This window comes from Sorex fumeus, unplaced genomic scaffold (assembly GCF_029834395.1).
Source record: "Sorex fumeus unplaced genomic scaffold, SorFum_2.1 ptg000072l, whole genome shotgun sequence".
NCBI lineage: Eukaryota > Metazoa > Chordata > Mammalia > Eulipotyphla > Soricidae > Sorex > Sorex fumeus.
In genome coordinates, this window is record NW_026606129.1 from 11,122,068 (window position 1) to 11,141,769 (window position 19,702).

The window sequence follows — 19,702 nt, forward strand, 5'->3', positions numbered from 1 at the left end:
GGTGTGCCGGGCCACCATGGACACACGGGTCGGAGGGACACTTCCAAGGACATGGCCTCAAACAGCAGCATGTGGGGCTCCTTGGGCCTCGGGGAGTCGGTCCGTCCCCCGGCCTCCCCAGGCGTGGAAGCATGCTTGTTTATTGAACAGAGCTGGGGGTCTGCAGGCGGGGCCAGGCCTGGTGCTGTGGGCGGGGGTGGGGGGCTATGGCAGCCTCACTTCTTGGGGGGCTGCTTCTGAGAGGCAGGCGACTTCTTACTGGTCTTCTTTTCGGTTTTGTTGACGGGACTCGGTTCCTCTTCCGGTGGCAGTGGTGGTGGTGGTGACGGTTTCACTCTGCAGAGAGAGAAGCAGGTGCTGGCTGGGGCAGAGAAGGATGTGTGGACAGCATGCTGGACCCCGGCTGGCCCTCTGGCCCGAGACAAGGGTGGGCGTGCTGGCACAGCCGCTGTCCTGTTTGCAGGAGGAAACAGGGCCGGCCACGGGGAGCCTTTGGGCAGGTCGAGGAGTCCCCTTGGGCACAGGAGCAGTGTCCACTCTCCACGGGCACAGCAGGCAGTGTCCACCCTTCATGGGCACAGTGGGCAGTGTCCACCCTCCATGGGCACAGGAGCAGTGTCCACTCTCCACGGGCACAGCAGGCAGTGTCCACCCTCCATGGGCACAGTGGGCAGTGTCCACCCTCCATGGGCACAGGAGCAGTGTCCACTCTCCACGGGCACAGCAGGCAGTGTCCACCCTCCATGGACACAGTGGGCAGTGTCCACCCTCCACGAACACAGTGGACAGTGCCCACTCACCACGGGCACAAGGGCAGTGTCCGCCCACCAAGAGCACAGTGAGTAGTGTCCACCCTCCACGAGCACAGGGGTAGTGTCCACTCACCACGGGCACCACGAGCAATGTCCACCCACCACAGGCACAGCGGGCAGTGTCCGCCCACCATGGGCAGACAGGCCTGCGCTGTGGAGTTCACCACCATATCTACAAAAGGCCCCTATCATGCCCTGGTCCTGCCGGCCACTCCCGAGAGCACCTGACACCCCCACAGCCAGTGCGGGTGAAACAAAGAGGGGTCTCCCGAGGCCGCCCCCCAGGCCCTCCCCAGGTGCCACCTACTTCTCAGTGGCAGCTAGGTACTCCTTCTCCAGGGCCAGCGAGGACAGGCTTCCTTGGGTGTCGTCTGACTGAGCCCTCTTGGCAGTTTCGGGGTCTTCCGGGACGGCGTTGGAGACCAACATGCTGCAGAAGTGGTGGCGATCAGCGGGGGCCCAGAGCAGGGCCCAGAGCTGGGAGCCCCCCGCACCCTATCGGTGTCCAGCTCCTAGAGAGAAGGGTCTTCTTCTGGGGTCAGCCCTCTGGGCTCTCTGAGCTCAGTCACCTCTAACTCTATCAGCCACACAAGAAAGGCCAATGGGGCGGTTGAATCATATATTCTCCCCTCCCCGCCCTGCCCATCAAGGGCACACAGCAGGGTCCCCAACCTGGGCACCCCAGAACACGATGTGCTCTGGGACCAAGGGGCACAGCACACGGGATGACCTGAGGTGAGGCCACAAGAAACAGGCCTGGGGTCGTCATCAGGAGGGGACACAGTGGGGACTTGGGGACACAGATGGGGGGACACAGACAGGGGGACGTGGGGACACAGGGAGGACACAGACAAGGGCACATGGGGACACAGACATGCAAAGGGCCGACTCCCAGAGAGACAGGAGGAACATGGCAGCCAGGAGCCCCGGGAGCCAGACAGCGCCCCTCCCCACCCCCGCCCTTCCCTGGGCGTCTGTCTCACATCCCCAGGTGCCATGACTCTGTGTGTGGCACCCGAGGCTGCCGGAAAGGAACTCGTGGGAGCCCCTGGCTTCTGCTCCGCTCACCATGTGGGAACCCGCTGGGTTGGCGCGTGGGCTGAGCTCCTGCTGGGCCCAGGGACACCCTACCCAGCCCCCCCCCCCACCACACCAGTTCTGCTCCTGGCAGGGAAGGGTCCGGCGTACAGAGCCTGGAGGCCCCCCAGAGTGTTCTGGACCCTTCCAGCAGGGCCTGTGCACTCAGCCTCGCTCAGGACTCTGTGTGCCTGCCGTCGGGGGCTTGGGGGTCCCAGAGGCCCATTTGAGATGAGCCCAACCCCCCTTCACGTGAAAGAACCTTAGAGAGCCTGAGAGAGAACAGGGGTGGGGGGAGGGGGGCAGGGGGAAGCAGTAGGAGGACTGGACAGTGGCCTGTCCCCAGCGGCCTCTGGGGACAGTCCAGGGTGCACAGCACCAGATCCCGAGGCTGAGGCTTTCTCGGTTCATCACTCCTCAGGCTGGGCCAACGGAGAACAGGACACCCCAGAACCTTCTAGGAGGAGCTGGGCCAGCATTCCTGGGTGCCAGCTCGGGGCAGTCGTGGAGGGACGGGAGCAAAGGAGGTCGGGCTTGGGGGAGCAAACTCACCCTTGCCCCAGAATCTACCGCTGAGAAGCGTAACCCCTTTCTCCTGAAGCCCCCCGCTCCCGAGAGTGGCAAAAAGCCAGACCACCCACAGAAGGAGAGATCCCACCGCGGGCAGGACGCTGGCCTTGCACCCCGCTGATTCCCACACCCCCACCCCACGCCCAAGTTCAACCCCCAGCTGCTCAGTGTGGTCCCTGAGTGCAGAGCCAGGGGGAGCCCCGAGCAGGGACCCCCTCCGTCCCTTTAGCTGCCAGTTCTGCTTTTTCTGCCCCGCGCCTAGCTCTAGCCCACACCGACCCCCACTGCTGTCCCCCGGGGGTGGGATGTTGCTGCGGCCCCTCCCGTGAGACCAGACACAAGCCAGCAAAGCAGGTGTCTACGCGACCAAGCAATGGGGTCTCTTTGGGTAAAGAGTGGGGCGGGAGCCCTGACCCACTCAGGCTTTGTCGCACCTACACTTCGGGTCTCTAGACCCTCTGGCCCCCAGGTGCCAGCCCCCACCTGCCTCCAATCAATCTCCTCACGCAAGTGCCCAGTGCCTGAGAGCTGAGGGAAAGTACCACCCGGGGGGGGGGGGGGAGTCCGGCAACCCCCGCAGGCACACAGGGCACTGTGTTCACTAGACAGACAGAGACCAGAGTGGGGAGACGCCCCACCCATGGCCTGCTCCTTCTGCTCCCTGCACCCTCAGAGCCCAGGATGGGGACTGCGCTGGGCCCAGAGACCCTCCCTGACGCCCCCCTCCCCGCACCCTCCTCTCCCCTGCCCTCCCAGCGTTACTTGAATTTATAGTCTTCGGGCAGGAAGTTGCCCATCTTGCAGTCCTGGCGGGTCTGGAAGATCTGCTTCAGCAGGTTCTGGCGGCTCACCCCATAGCCGTTCAGGGTGCTGCCCCCGAACAGAAGCTTCCCTGAAGCAAACATCTGCAGGGGTGTGGGGGGAGAGGAAGGGACTGGGGTGCAGGCCTGGGACAGTGGGGTGCAGGCTTGGGGAGGGAAAGTGGGGTGCAGGCCTGGGGGACGGGGGACAGTAGGGTGCAGCCCCTCAGCGCATTGGTGCCCACAAGGAGTGATGTCTCCGTGGCCCAGTGCTGTGACTTTGGAAGCAGTGAGTCAGAGCATGGGGTCTTGGGCTGCTGCCCGCCCACTGGCTGCACTGGGGCCCCCAGGACCTCCTGCAGCCCCCCTGTGCCCAGCAGGGACTCACCAGGACCATGCCCTGCACCACTGAGTACTTCTGGATCATCAGGGGCGGGTCCGCCTGCAGGGGCCCGTCCAGGTCATAGCACAGAAGACGGAAGGGGTCGCGCCAGCTCTGTGGGACAGGGAGGTGACAGGGCCTCGCCCCGTGCCACAGGACACCCAAGTCCCACACTCTCAGCCAGCCGCGGGGTCGCAGAGCCACATACAGCACCCCCATTCCCTGGACACAGATGCGGCCCTGGCACTGGGGTCTGCCTGAGGGAGCCCCACGGAGATGGGAAGGGAGCAGCCGGTGTGCCCCGATTCCTGGAAACACGCACACATTGCACACACACACGTGCACACACACACACTACAGCCACACATACACATGCATGCATGAGCACACACACAAACTACACACACATGCATGCACGCATGCACAGACACACTACACACATGCATGATCACACATACACACACTACACACATGAACGCATGTGCACATGCATGCATACATGCTATACTAAATATGTGCGCTGTTGCACAGTGCAATACACCCAAGTGTGCATGCATTAGCATACGTGTGCACACACATGCATTGTCCCTTCAGGCATTAAACATCATTAAACACATTCTGTTCACAGGCGTGACCCTCCACCCCTGGAGGTCCTGACCCTGCTTCTTCCCACTCCAGCCCATGGGGGGTCCTGTTCAGTCTGCCTCAGACCAAGTGCCTCCAGGCCATTCTATCTCAAATGTGAACCCACCAGGCCCCCCGGGTGCTGGCCACAGCTCGGGGCACACACAGCACCGTGCTGCTGAGCACCCTACATCTGTCTGTCATCTGCAGTCTGCACGGTGCGTTCATTCAGGCCGCTGCCTCTGGCTCACACACATGCACGCACACACACACACACACACCACATGCATATGCACATGGGCAGGGGCACGGATGGGGTCTCGGCAGATGCTCACTGCACCGAGCTGAATTATGAGCGAACCAGAAATGGCACTTGGCTGGCTGGTGAGGTTGGGCTGCGCCCTGGGGTCTGAGTCAGACATCCAGGCACTGCCGGATCTGGGGGTCTGAGGGGTGAAGCAGGGGGCTCCCCTCAGAGGAGGGCTGGAGAGGGTCACCTCAGAACTTGGGGCTGTGTCCAAAGAGGCTGAGCCCTCCCATCACCCACATCCTCCCAGCTGTGGTGGGGGTGGGAGGACTCAGCAGGAACTGAGCACCCTGATGGGCCAGGCCTGGGGACTTCCACTGTCAGGCACCATGTCCCCACGTCCTGTCCTGGGAGGCCCCTGGGCGCCTGGAACTGGCAGTTCCTGGGCACTTCCGGTTCCAAGGGTGGTCCCTGGGCCGGGAGCACCCCTGGGGTCAGACACGGAGAGGGGCACAGACGCTTGGCCACTGTCTGAGTATCGCTGAGCCTTGGCGCACAGTGGGGCATCACCTGCACCCCACCCCAACCCCCCACATGATGCCTGGCCTTGCTTCCAGGGTCAGAGGGGACCCCCAACTCCCCTGGGCAGGCGGAGGAGGAGCCAGGGTGGAAAGAGGGGGCAAGGGTGAGGCGCGGGGAGAGAGGACCCCCCACCCGGGGCCATCCCGTCTCCCGCCGGCCCGCCCGAGGCCCACCTGGATGCAGGGCGAGCCGCGGCCCTGCTGCCGTTGGCTGTACAGCGTGTCCAGCAGCCAGTGCAGCTGGGCCGTGCCGCGGCGATTCTGGCCCGAGAAGATGCCGAACACCAGCACCTGGTTGGGGTCGCGGGCCGCCGCCAGGAAGGCCTCGAGCTCCACGTCGGACACCTGGGGCGGCTTCCCCACGCAGCGGCAGCCGCCCCGCGTGTCCTCCCGGCGGAGACGCCGACGCAGCAGCAGCGGGCAGTCGGACGGCGAGGCTGCCCACGGGGCGGGGCTGGGTGCCTCCGCGACCTTGGGCCTGGGGGCGAGCGGGAGGGTGGGGGGGAGAAGCCGGGCATGAAGCTGCACAGGCATCCGCAGTGCTCAGGAGTCCCCCCGACCTCCACTTAGGGAGCGCATCCACCCCCTCCATCGAGCCAGCGGGGACTGTCCCCACCTGCCCCACATTCAAGGGAGGCCCAGCTGGGACGGCCACCAGCACATCCCGATGCCTGGCCGCTCTAGGTGCTGCCCCGAACCCTGAACCCTGCTTCGGCCCTTCCCCACCCAACAGACTTGGGTCCTGCTCAAACCATAGGTCCGTGCTCTGTCCTCTGCTTGTGGTCAGCCCTTTCCACGACCCTCGCCCACTCCACTCCTGCGCCCAGCCCCGCAGCCCCCTCTGCCCCAGCCGCAGGGCCCTGGCTCACCCCTCAACACTCACCCCACAGAACTCATGTGCCCACCTTCTCTGACTCTAGATGGGCACCCCTCTGAGCTTCTGCCTTTATTTTTTTGGCTTTTTGGTCATACCCGGCGATGCTCAGGGGTTACTCCTGGATCATGCCCTCAGGAATTACTCCTAGTGGTGCTCAGGGGACCATATGGGATGCTGGGAATCGAACCCGGGTCGACCATGTTGGCTGCGTGCAAGGCAAACGCCCTACCTGCTGTGCTATCACTCCAGCCCCTGAACTTCTGCCTTTTAAATTCTTCTCCCTCCTCCCCGCCTGACTTTCCTCTTGGCACCCCTCCCCTGCCCTGCAGTGCTCTAACTTCTGGACATTCGCACAAGTATGTGGGTTAGGGTAGCTCTCTGCCCCACCAGGACACAAGCCCGGGCAGGGGATCTTGGCACTCGACTTTGTTCAGTGGAATCAACAGTATCCCTCGGCAAATCAGTGAAAATTTAGGGGGTCAATAAACCTTCCAAATACTTACCAGGCACCTACCTACCGTGTGTCAGGTATGGTTGTTCCCTATGTGTGTGTGTGTGTGTGTGTGTGTATGTGTGTGTGTGTATGTGTGTGTGTGTGTGTGTGTGTGTGTGTTGGTGGAGAGGGGGTGTTGATACCAACCAAGTACTTCTGCGGCTTATTCCTTGTGATTCCTACTGTGTTACCTCATGGTCCTACTGCCTTTTTTTTTTTTTGGCTTTTTGGGGGCTGGAGCAATAGCACAGCGTGTAGGGCGTTTGCCTTGCACACAGCCAACATGGCCGACCTGAGTTCGATTCCTCTGCCCCTCTCGGAGAGCCCAGAAAGCTACCGAGAGTATCTCACCTGCATGGCAAAGCCTGGCAAGCTACCCATGAGACGTATTCAATATGCCAAACACAGGGGCAACAAAGTCTCAAAATGGAGACGTTACTGGGTCCGCTCAAGAAAATCGATGAACAATGAGAGGACAGTGACAGTGGGTCACACCCAGCAATGCTCAGGGGTTCCTCCTGGCTCTGCACTCAGGAATTACTCCTGGTGTTGCTCAGTGGGACCATTTGGGATGCCAGGGATTGAACCTGGGTTGTCCGAATGCAAGGTAAACACCCTCCCTGCTGTACTACCACTCTGACCCTCTACTGCCTTACTTTGGGGTCCTCCTGTGTTACCTTGTGGTCTACCTATCAGAACATCCTTAGTTCATGGCATCAACTCTGTCAATTTTTTGTTTGTTTCTGGGCCATATCTGGTGATGCTCAGGGCTTTCTACTTGGCTCCACACTCATAAATAACTCCTGGAAGTGCTCAGGGTACTATATGGGATGCCAGGGATTGAACCCAGGTCAGCTGCGTGCAAGGCAAATGCCCTACCAGCTGTTCTATCACCCTGACCAGTTTGTTAATTTTTTAAAAATAACTTGCATAACGGTTGGGCAGAAACCCTGCTTGCTATTTAGAGATCACAAAACAGGAGGCCCCTGAACGTGAAAGGGTTGCCAAGATTCCCAGGGTGGCGCTGGGTGAGGATTAGGGTCAGAAACATTACCCTGAACAAGAGCAAGGCAAGTAATTCACTAGCCAAAAACTCTCCGAGGTGGTGACGAGGCTACACAGCATCTCCTGGCCTGTGTGAGACCTGGGGCTCAATCCCCAGAACCCCACAATAACCTGTCTAAAGTTTTATTCATTGATATTAAAAATATATCATTGCTAAAAACATCACGATCACGATCACGATCATCCTGTTGTTCGTCGATTGGCTTGAGCAGGCCCCAGTAACATCTCCTTTGTCCTAGCCCTGAGATTTTAAAAAGTGCCATATTCAAGGCTCTTTCAGGGTTAGGAGAATGAGATCCATCATTGTTGCTTGTATTTGGCATATTGGGTACGCCACGGGGAGTTTGCCAGACTCTGCCGTGTGGGCCGGTAACATTCAGTAACCTGCCAGGTTGTCCACAGTAAGAATGAGATAATAAGATGTCATGCGGCCACGAATGCTAGATTTTATAGTCTCTGGGTCTTGGCCGTTGATGGGATTACACGGCGCTGGGGGTCAGATGGTGGGTGTGACCCCTGCCTACTGGAAGGTGGAGGATCTGGGTGGAGGATGCTCAGCCCCGATCCGAGCAGGCTTGGAGATCTCAGCCCCGGGACCCGCATGCCTTTGTTCCTCTGCCGGTACCTTCATGCGTGTGGAGTGTGGTCTCAGCATGGTGGTGGCTAAAACCATCAAGACTCTCTTATGAAAATAAACACAGAGGAAGGTCACTGACTCTATTGATCAAAATCTATGTGACAATACATCCAAAGACACTGATGGGGACACAGGCACTGAGTCCCTCTGCAGAGACTGGGCAAAGAGTCTGTCTGTGCTCCCGATGTTCCTGGTCTCTCTGGCAGCTGGGCCCAAAGCTAACCCGAGACTTCAGTGACCATAGGGAGCAAGGAATAAGGCCTCACAAAGAGTTTAGAAAAGTCACTAAGGGCCAGAGAGGTAGCACAGTGGGTAGGGTGCTTCCCTTCTATGCGGCCAGGCCAGGTTAAATCCTCTGGATCCTCTATGGCCCCCTGAGCACTGCCAGAAACAATCCCTGAGTGCAGAGCCAGGAGTAACTACTGAGCATTGCTGGGTGTGGCCCAGAATCAAACAAAAAAGGATTCAAAGAATTATTACGATCTATCACAAATAATACCACCACACCCAGGGGAGATAAGAAATTTTGATTTTCTTCCTCCTTTTTCCCCTGGGGCAGCAAGATGGCCGCCGCCTCAGAGCTTATAGGAAAGCCAGGTATGAACCAGAGGTGACAGGGCAACTGCAGTCTCATGGGAAGGGGGGCAGTACTGGCTTGTCCTTCACGCCCTACCGAGGTCACGAGTTGCCCCCCTTGAGCAGCTGTCCAGCATGGCCATGGCTCCAGAGCCACAGAAACCAATCTCGTAATTATCTGGCTCTTGGAAGAAATCCCTCCAGACTTAATAAGCAAAATATCAGAAATTCAAAATCGCGCGGCCACTATCATGGCTGTGAGACATCATATGGTTCTCATAACCAGCTGTAGAAAACAAATTATTTCACAATGCCTCTTCAGCAGTTCTGGTTGTTGGGTGTAAACTCTAAACAATAATGGACATCTTTTGTTGAAATAATGAATGTAATCAAAGTAGATAGAGAGTTAAGTAGAATTCATCTGCCTCACAGGCATTGGGAGGGGTGGGAGGGGGTATATTGGGGTTCTTGGTGGTGAAAAATTAAGTACTGATGAAGGGAAAGGTGTTTGATCATTGAATGACTGAGACTTAAACCTGAAAGCTTTGTAACTTTTCCCACAGTGATTCAATAAATAAATATATAAAAAAGTTTGATTTCCAGAGTTACCACATTATAATATTAAAAAATGTTTGGTTCTGTTTTCAACTCCAAAATCTTGTGAGGTGTGAGATGAAACAAGAAAGATTTGCTAATTTATGGGGAAAAATTAACAGAAACTCCCTGAAGAAATGCAGACATTGGACTTAGTAGGCAAAGTCTTTAAATAAACCATCTTAAATATGCTCCAAGTGCTAATAGATACTACAAATAAAGAAAGAAAACCAAGAGAATGATGTACTACCAAAGAAAAATACATCGGAGCCGAGATATAATACAGTGGGCAGAGCACTTGCCCTTGCATGCGACCCTGGGTTCAATCCCCCAAACCACATACAGTCCCATAAGCACTGCCAGGAATGATCACTGAGCACAGAGCCAGGAGTATGCCCTGAGCACAGCCAGGTGTGGCCCTATCACCTCTTCACAACCCTCACTGAAAAGCAACAAATAGCTAGACATTATCAAAAGTCACCATCCAGAAAACCTGGAGTTGAAAAGCACAGTAGCTGAAATGAAATATTCAGCAGCACATTGGAAGAAGCAGAGAAAGAATCAGCAAACTTGGACAGTGACCAACTAAGATTATCTAGTCCAAGGAGCAGAAAAGAAAAAGAATAAAAATCAGTAACACTTCTGTGAGACCCGTGGGAAATACCGACGAGCACAGAGTGAGTTTTCCAGAGGCTTGGAAGAGAAAGATGCAGAGAGAATCTATGACATTAGGGGCTGGGGTGATAATGGTGTGGCCCAAAATAAAAAAAAATAAATAAAAGGATAAGTGATAATATAATCACCTCGAACTCCCCAAATTGATGAAATACATGAGTGTACACATTCAAGAAACTCCAACTAGTATAAATTTTAAAAGATGCATATTGAGATCATGTAGTAAAAATATGGGTAATTGAAGAAAAGATTGTCTTAAAAACAATGAAGACCCCAGAAATCTTAGAAATCTCAGAAACAGTGAGAATCCCACACCCAAACCTGCCATCTCGCCCTCAGAAACAGCCCAGCTCCACAACTCATCTTGATAAGAACACGATGCCAGCAAACCTTCCCAGGTAGACAGCTCCCGTCTGATAAGTGTGGGGCCTTAGGGAACGGGGGATGGCAGATTCCCCTTCCTGCCTGAAGGCACAGCAGCCCCCAGCCAAACCAGATCCCCTCCAACACAGAAACATACCAGATCCACAAATGAACCTCATGCCACCAAGACACCAAACCATTCCAGTGCCATAGCTCCAGGAGTACGTGGCCACACATGCAGCCACATGACACCTCCAGCTTTCATAGTACTGACAGCCCAGTAGGAGCACAGCAACTCTGATGGGATACTTGTGTAGAAGCCCACCAAGCTCAGTGAGAGAAAGGAGTAACACAGAGGGCTCAGCTAGCACGAACCAGATCAATAAATCTTCAGACAATGACTTCAGAAGCATCGTTGTGAGATAATACAATGAGCACAAACTGACTCTTATTGATCTAAGTTTTGATAATTACATTTGATTTGTGTTGTGACAAACAAGGTACATTTGTTTGTGTCTATAAGGGGCAGACTGGAGCTTTGGGTGGAAAACTGGGTACTTTGGTGGATGAAAGTTCACACCAGTGGTGAGATTGGTGTTGGAACAATGAATGAATGAACGGTACTATGAACAACTTGGTAAGTCCTGGTGTTATAAACATTTTTTAATTAAAAAAGGCAATTAGGAAAAGATTACTTATCACACAGAGAGATCTTCAAAGAAATAAATAGCCATTTTTTAAAAATCCCCAAATCTTAAAGGACAGAAGATAATAGGACGAAACAGTTAAAATGCTGAAAAAAAAAGAGCTATCAACAATTCTATTTCGAGCAAAATTATTCTTTAAAAATAAAAGAGAAAGGAAGACATCCAGATAAAAAAGAATAGGAAATCCATCACTAATAGGCCTGCTACACGCAGACATACACACACACAGACACACACACACATTCATGAGTGCTAAGGAGAGTCCTGTAGGTTGAAGTGAAAGAATACTAATAGTGACTGGCACTAGATGAAAAGTAAGGAGAATTCTGGAACCTAAGGAAGTATATAAACCCAGTATTCCTGGGTCTTCCATTTGTAACTTTCCCCCTTGATGACTTGAAAGACTAATGCATTAAGCAATAACTGTGAATCACTGTCGGCTGGGCACACAATGTATGGTAATGTAAATTGTGATACCAAGGCAGAGGAATGGAAACTGTATTGTACAGAAGCAGAGATCTTGTATGCAACTGAAGCTGTGTAGGCTTTAATACATACTAGATTGTTATTGCAAGTCTCCCCCCACCCCTCAAGTAGCCACTGAGAAACAACTTTCAGGGAAGCTATTGAGAAAAGAATCAAAACCATGTGTACGGTGAGGATTATCTAGAGAAAGAGAACCAATATGATCTCTACAGATGCATATATGAACAGATCTGCTACAGGAGCTGGGGAACACAAGTATGCAGACCTCCAAGGTCTGTGACCTGCTGTCTGCAGAAGGGCCAGCATGTACTGATGTCTGAAGGCCTGAGAAGCAAGATCGATGTTGTCATTCCAGGCCAAGGAAAGTCACTCCAGGCTCAAGACCCGGAGGCTGCTGTCTTGGCCCTGGAGTCCAAAGATCCAAGAGCCAGGAGCTCCAAGAAAGGCAGAGACAAAGTTCCCAGTGTAGGAGCAGAGAAAGGGCTTTTCCTCTTGCTTTTCTCACACCGCCCCCCCCCCCTCCACACACACACACACTCAATTCGGCCCCTTCTGCTGTTTGGATAAAGCTTGCTCACATGATGAGTGTGGATCTCTTTACACAGTCAAATGAACCAAAGGAGAATCTCTTCCCTGATGGACACACTGAGAAACAATATTTTGCTCTTAGCCCCATCAAAGTGGATATCACACCAAGCAAAAGCAAAGATCAGTCATGAAGGACTGAAGAACGCAACACATGCTGAGGGGCTGGATGTGATTCATGGGTAGTTGCATGCATGAGGCCCTGGATTCCATCCCCAGCACTGCAGTGATATTTTATTTATAATAGGGTTCGTGGAAAACTGATAGCTAAATGGCAGAAGTCTTGCCTTTTAGTATCACGAATCATGAATCACGACCATCCTGTTATTCGTCGATTGGCTCGAGCAGGCCCCAGTAATGTCTCCTTTTCCTAGCCCTGAGATTTTTTTAAAAGTGCCATATTCAAGGCTCTTTCAGAGTTAGGAGAATGAGACCCATCATTGTTACTGGTATTTGGCATATTGGGTACGCCACGGGGAGTTTGCCAGACTCTGCCGTGTGGGCAGGTTACATTCCTTTTAGTAATTACTTTTAAATGTAAATGGATTAAACTTGTCAATGAAAGTTAGAAATTGACAGAATGGGGGGTACAAAGGATCCAATTACTTGTTCTCTATAGAATACTTATTTCAGATTTGAAAACATGAGCAGGGGCCTGAGAAACAGCACAGCAAGTAAGCATTTGCCTTGCATGTGGCCGACCCAGGTTCAATCCCCAGAATTCCATATGGTCCCAGAGTACCACCAGGTACTCTGGCGTAGAGGCAAGAGTAAGCCCTGTGCTCCACTGAGTGTGGCCCAAACCCAAAACAAAACAAAACAAAACAAACACCCTCCCTTTCTCAATACAAGTAGGTTTCAAGTAAAAAAATAGAAGGATGAGTAATTAGTAACAAAATTTGGAAGAGTGGGCCAGAGAGATAGCTCAATGTATAGGCTCTGCATTCAGAAAGTCTGGGTTTGATCCCCAGTACCACACAGTGTCCTGAGCAAAGAACCAGTGCTAGGTGTGCCCCCCAAACACCCTCACACCAACAAAATTAGCAGAGGTGACAACACTAATATTCAACAAAGACAAAAATAGACTTTAAAGTAAAATTTTATTGTGTGATATATTATGGACATAGTAAAATATTAAAATGTAATTCTCTCCAGAAATAGATAGATAAATAGATAGACAGACAGACAGACAGATAGACAGAACTTAGGAGATACTACAGTCGGGCAAGGGATTTCAACACTCTGCTTTCAGTAGTGGACAAAACTATTAAGAACAAAACAAAGAATGATGATTTGGAGAACACTACAATCCAGGGGTTTCTAACTGTCACATTTACCTGGAGACCCCAAGAGTCCTATTCAGGGTTGGAGTCAGTGATCTGTCAGTGATCTCTTAGTTTGTCCTTCAAAACTTCCTGTTCACCTGGGAAATGTTATTGCCACATAACTGACAGTAGGTGTAGAAAGTGGGGAAGCCTGAACAAATACTAACAAATCAGCATGATCTAGGAGACAGTGAATATAACTGGTCAGCAAAAGACGTTTTAAGAAAAACAGAAGGGAATCAGACAAAAATCTCTAAAGATAAGAGACATCAAGTGAAACAAGCCAGGTTCTGAAGAGTTGCTTTTTCCTGCAGGGCTTGTGATCAAACCTAGAGTTGTCTCCAAGCAAGTCACATCCCTGACCCCCCAAAACAGTGTTTTTAATCTATTGTTTTGAGCAGAAAAGAATGAGGAAATAATGTCATACTTTTATTCATTGGCAAGGCCTAACGAAACTCTGGTGGGATTTTGTCAAAGGGGACACAACAGAACACTGTGGGAAAGAACAGAAGGTTGGCGACGTATTCCTCCAACACCCTCTCGGCAGGTGGGGGACCTTTCCACCTACGGGCTGACATGGCTTTCTGAAGGACCTCTCCCATCTCTTTCTGCCAGATCTAATGTCTGCATGCCAAATCCAACCCATTGGACCACACATTTGGAAGAATCCTCACCCTCCACCTCGCCAGCTCTGGCTTCTGCAAGTCAGAAAGCCTGGCCCCAAGTTCCTGCATCCAGAAGTAATTCCCTGCAGCACCTGAGACCTGAACTGGGTTTTCAGAAAGGCGGTCTTGAGGGGCAGCTGGAACTCGCCTCTCCTGTTTCATGTGCTGTTGTCTGCACCCTCTGTGGGGCTCCCGGGAGGGGAAAGAAGTCAAGAGACAGGGCTTTTGCAAGGTTCCTCTCTTGCTTTCCCTCCACCCTAAAGGGAATATTTACTATCTTCCAGCTTTCCACAGATGCCCTTCCCTGCCTTGTTGTCTGCTGCCTAAGGAAAACAGCATCGAAGATGGGGTAAGGCAGCTCTGGCATAAACAGCAAACGGATTTATCAGTTCCTTCCTGCCTCACTCCTTGCCAGGGTTTCTGAGGATGTCTGGAAACACATGAGCACACGGCCACACAGCTGTGCTGCGCTTGCAGCTTCAACAGCACTTTTGCACGTCTGAGCCTCTTTACTCTTTGCGGAGTCTGGAGGAAACAGGAGAGGGAAGACAGGGCAGGAACTGTTCGACTCATCAGATGTCTGAGGAAACTGAGGTCTTAGTTGCTTCCACAAGAAAGTCTGCTCTGGAGCACACACATGTATGTGGTTCATTCCTACAGCCTCAGGAATTCAGGAATGTGTTCTGTGATGCAAGAGACCACAGCTGTCGGAAAGAAGGAGGAAAGGTCTCCGGGGCCCACGGGACAGTTTTCGGAAAACTCACAACTATGCACAATTCCAAAGTGTTTTCACCTAGAGTGTAATCGTTGGTCACACAGTGACACATCCACAGCTGGTGGGAGGACGTCTGTGAATTGATGTTTGTTCCCACTGAGCTCCTTCAAAGCCTACCCTTCACTTTCCCTTCCACTTTCAAATTCAGTGAGCTTCTCCTCTGCCACATGTATCTGTTGGTTAGTCACCTGTGGAAGTTCTACCTATAAAATAGATTCCACACAGGTCTAATTTCCTTCTTCTCTGATCTCTGCTTGACAACCATCATATTCTCTTTTCTTTTCTATTTAAAAAATTTTTTATCTTATTTTTATTTTGATGACACACCCTGACGTGCTCAGGACTTACTTCTGACTCTGAGCTCAGGGGTAACTCATGGCAGGGCTTGGGGTGGTTCCAGGGGTTGAACCTGGGTCAGCGTGTGTAAGGCAAGAGCTCTACACACTGTACTATCATATCACTCTGACCCTGAAAGAAATAAAATATAGAACTCCAGAGTTGTTTTATTTTTTCTGTGCCAGGGATGAGCTGGGTCTTAGCAAAAGATTAGACACAGTCAAAGAGAGCATCAGCCAACTGGAGGACAGATAAACAGGAAATACTTAGATGGTAAATAGAAGAAAGGTGTGAATAAGGTAGAATTGAGATGATATAAAATAGAGAACAAACAATGCACAGAACTCAGTTTAAAAAAATCCATATGGACCTACTTAGAATCCTAGACAGCGAGGAAAGTTAGAGGTGCAATAGTGTAGAAGAGGCCATAGAGGAAGAAGGGGGGGGGGCAAAGGGAAAGGGTGAAACTAACGTGGTGGCACCAGTAATGGCTGAGGAGTCTCTAAAACTGATGAAAATCATAGATAAGAGTTATAAACAGAGCACATTCAAAGAAATCACACATGTGCACATCCTGAAGTTTACTAAGGAAAAAATCAATATATCTAAGGGAGAAGGGAGGAAATCAGAGGAGAAAAACACATCACCTTTAAAGGAGCAATGATAGGAAGGAGAGTTGACTTCTCAAAAAAAACCTACAAACCAGAAATATACCTTCAAAGGACTAGAAGAAAATAATTGTCACTCTTAGGAAACATCGTTATAAATTTTATGTTAAATGAAGACCTATTTAGACAAAAAAAAAATAAGGGGTATGGAAGACATAATGAAAGAAATTCTAGGGACAGTTCTTCAGATATAAGACAACAATCCAAAGCAGAATCAGGAGGGGGGAAAAAGAAAATTATGAATAAATTGTAGCTTATATAAAAGGAGTTGGAATGTAAAATAAAACAGCTGGTAACTATAGGAGCAGGTAGCTAAGGATACAAACCAAAGAACAATCAGTGATAGTAAGGTTCCTGGTATCATTTTTTCTCTCTTCCTATACAATCCAGCATGGATGAGGGTGAACTAAATCTAGAATATCAGAACTGAATATTTGAAGTCTTAATAAAAGTCTGTGAGGAAAGGCATTTCTTCTAGCCAAAGGACAGGGAAAGAGGTTGCCGTAGTTGAAAGAGGTTGGTAGTCCAGAAGATCTGTGTTTCCTAGTTTCTCCCTGACTCAGTCACGGACCACACCTCCTGCACCACCCAACCCCTCAGGAGAGTTTAATCTCTGGGCCAGCAGCTCCAGACAGGTTCCCCTCCACTGTAGTTCTGAGCAGCCTCCACATGTGATCTCTGCCATGTCATGGCGCCCAGCATCACATCACATCAGCATCACCTGAAGCACATAGCCATGTGTGCTCTACGCATCAAATTCAATGCTGATCACAGTAACACTTCCTGTCACCAGGTAAAGAGAGGCAGGGAAGGAAAAGAGGAACTCCCAGTCCAACCCCTCAGAATCTCTCAGGGGGACTCTCTACAAAGATTCACCCTCAGGCAGTGGGACCACTGGAAACCCAATGGGGAAGACACATAGAAGCCCAGTAAGTTCAATAATTGAAAACAATAACATAGCAGGCTCAACCAGCACCAATCAGCTCTGTGAATCCTCAGAGAATGACTTTAGTGACACCATGATGAGGCTGTTTAAGGAGCATAGGCGGTCCGCAAAGCACAAGAGAGTATGACAGCTTGAATGAGGAAACTACAATCAGAAACACCAGACGTGGAGTTTAGGTAGGTGATATAAACACCCAGTCGAAGCTCTGAGCAGCAGGATGACAGCAACCGAGGAGATCAAAGAACGCTGAGATGAGAAGGAAGAAAGCACTAGAAAACAACAGAAGATAGAAAAGGGTCTGGAAAGAAATGAACAGCACACCAGAGAACTATGGAATGCATTCAAGACGAGCAATAGCAGAGTCATCAAGGTCCCTGAGGAACGGGAGGGAAAATCTGATGAAGAACCAGTCATTAAGGAAAACATAGAAAAGACTTTCCAGAGTTGAGGAATACGGGAAACCCCATACAAGAAGCCTGAAGGATCTCGGCAAAAACAGGAAAATTCCCAGACACAGTGAGCTCAGAATGACTAAAAATCCCAAGCCCCAAAAGACAGAATATCCAATGCAGCAAGGTACAAAAAGGAACTTATACAAAGGGAAACACAGCAGATCTATCAAACGAGTCCTACAAGTCAGAAGAGAATGAATGAATGAAGTTCAAAATCTCAAAGAACTTGAACACCTCCCCAAGAATTCTCTGTCCAACTAGATTATCATTCATATTTGAGGGAATAATGCAGCACTTCATTGTCAGGTAACAACTGAGGGAATTCATAGTCTTGAAACCAGTTTTGCAAAAGCATTAAAGGGGCTGTTCTAAAAGACAGGTCAAACTTCCCAGCACTTTCACTGAGTATAGAATTCATTCGTGGCATTTTGGTCAAGAAACATTTTTTTCTCAATTATTTTCACTCTCAAAAAAAGGTTTTGGGGGCTGGAGAGATAGCAGAGCGGGTAGGGCGTTTGCCTTGCACACGGCCGACCCGGGTTCGATTCACAGCATCCCATGTGGTCCCCTGAGCACCACCAGGAGTAACTCCTGAGTGCAGAGCCAGGAGGAACCCCTGTGCATCGCCGGGTGTGACCCAAAAAGAAAAAAAAAGTCTTGGGTTTTTTTTTTTTTTTTGCAACCTGGAAGTACTCCTAGCTTACTCCTGGCTTTTTACTCAGGGATCACTTCTGGTGGGCTCAGAGCACTATGTGGAGTGCCAGGGATTTAACCCAGATCTGCAATATGCAAGGCCAGCACCTTACCCACTGTACTATCTCTCTCCAGCCCTCTCAATTCTTTTCACTTTTAAGTAAATTTTTCATTTGTAGGAATTATCTATTTTGTGTCATTTTCAAAGTATTAGCACACAGATTATTGATAATATTTTTAAATGTATACACTTCCAAAAAAAGAAAGTTTTTGGAAAACAGTTTACTTTATCAACTTCTCATTCATTTATAATACTTAAGATTGAACCCATGCCAGGAAATTACCCTATCCACTATACTAGCTGGCTCTGGTTGCAGTTTCGCCAACTTTAAAAAAAAACCCAAAAACCAAACAAACAAAAAACCTCTTTTGAAGGAAGGAATCCACTTCATTTCACTCCCCTGCTTTCTTTTGTCTTTAATGCCATGATTTTGGTCTTTGTTCTGCTTCTTTAGTATTTTTCTCTTTTCTCCATGCAGGTCTGCTTGGTCCCTTGGGGCCAGGGCTGTGCCTCGTTTTGTGGATGTGCAATGTTTAGCAATGGCCTGGTCTCTGCCCACTAGGCAGAGCAGTACCTCTCCCCTAACGTCCTCAAAGACTGTCAAATATCCCTGGCTTAAAAATAATCATCCTTTAAAAAAACAACTCGTAGGTCTGGAAGATGGCACAGGTGTTACAGTATTTGTTTCCATGAACCCCAGTTTGATCAGTCCCTGGCACCTCACAGAGACCCCTAAGCATCACCAAGAGTGAGCCCTGAGCACAGAACAGGAGTAATCCCCGATGGGGGGTGGTTGCGCCTCCAATCAACACTCCCAGCCTCCCAAAAGCCCCAACTTCTATTCATAGAATAATGAAAGTGGGAGAAGTGGGCTAGAGTGATAGTGTAGCGGGGAGGGGGTTCGATCCCTGACGTCCTCTGTGGTCGCCCAAGCACCCAGGAGAGATTCCTGACTGCAGAATCAGCACATCTGTCCAAAGTCTTACATATGTAAAGAACCCCAAAGTGTGAATCAAGACAACCCGCTGGTTGAGAAAGGGTCAAGGGAATCAAGCAGGCACTTTGCAAGTAGCCAAATGGTCAGTGAGCAGCTGGAAAAGCTGCACCACTCTGCAGCCATCAGGGAACGCAACTAAACCCACCCGGGGCCAGAATCCAATGGCTGCCCAGATCAGGCCCTGCCAGGGAGCAGCTGAAGGGACCCTGGGACCGGGACCGGGGCGGAGGCGTCATTCCAGGCCTGTAACAGGCTCCTTTGATAGCTCCGAACAGACAGATACACAGATACACGCACACACACACAGACACACACTCAGAGACAGACACACAGGCAGACGGACACACAGAGAAGACACAGAAAGAGACACACACAGAGATGCACATATAGACACACAGACACACACAGACAGATGCACCCAGACATACACACACACGGACACACACAGAGACAGACACACAGGCAGACAGACATAGAAAGAGACACACACAGAGACACACAGAGACACACAGACAGATATACCCAGACATACACATACACAGAGACACATACAAATAGATACACACACAGACACATACATAGACACACACAGACATACACACACAGACATACACACAGGCAGATAGACACAGA

The 19,702-nt window shown here is 50.8% G+C and overlaps 1 protein-coding gene across 1 annotated transcript in view; it reads right to left on the reverse strand.

Moving 5' to 3' along the window:
- Positions 1-215: 215 nt before the first annotated feature.
- The window catches only part of CUNH3orf20 (chromosome unknown C3orf20 homolog), a 69,299-nt gene continuing 49,812 nt past the window's right edge, over positions 216-19,702 (reverse strand). Inside the window, exons 11-15 of the mRNA XM_056129290.1 lie at positions 5,268-5,571; positions 3,648-3,755; positions 3,222-3,364; positions 1,120-1,242; positions 216-336 (exon numbers count right to left, since the gene is read on the reverse strand). Of these exons, the coding sequence (XP_055985265.1) occupies positions 216-336; positions 1,120-1,242; positions 3,222-3,364; positions 3,648-3,755; positions 5,268-5,571 (799 nt within the window). The remainder of the gene's footprint in view (positions 337-1,119; positions 1,243-3,221; positions 3,365-3,647; positions 3,756-5,267; positions 5,572-19,702) is intronic.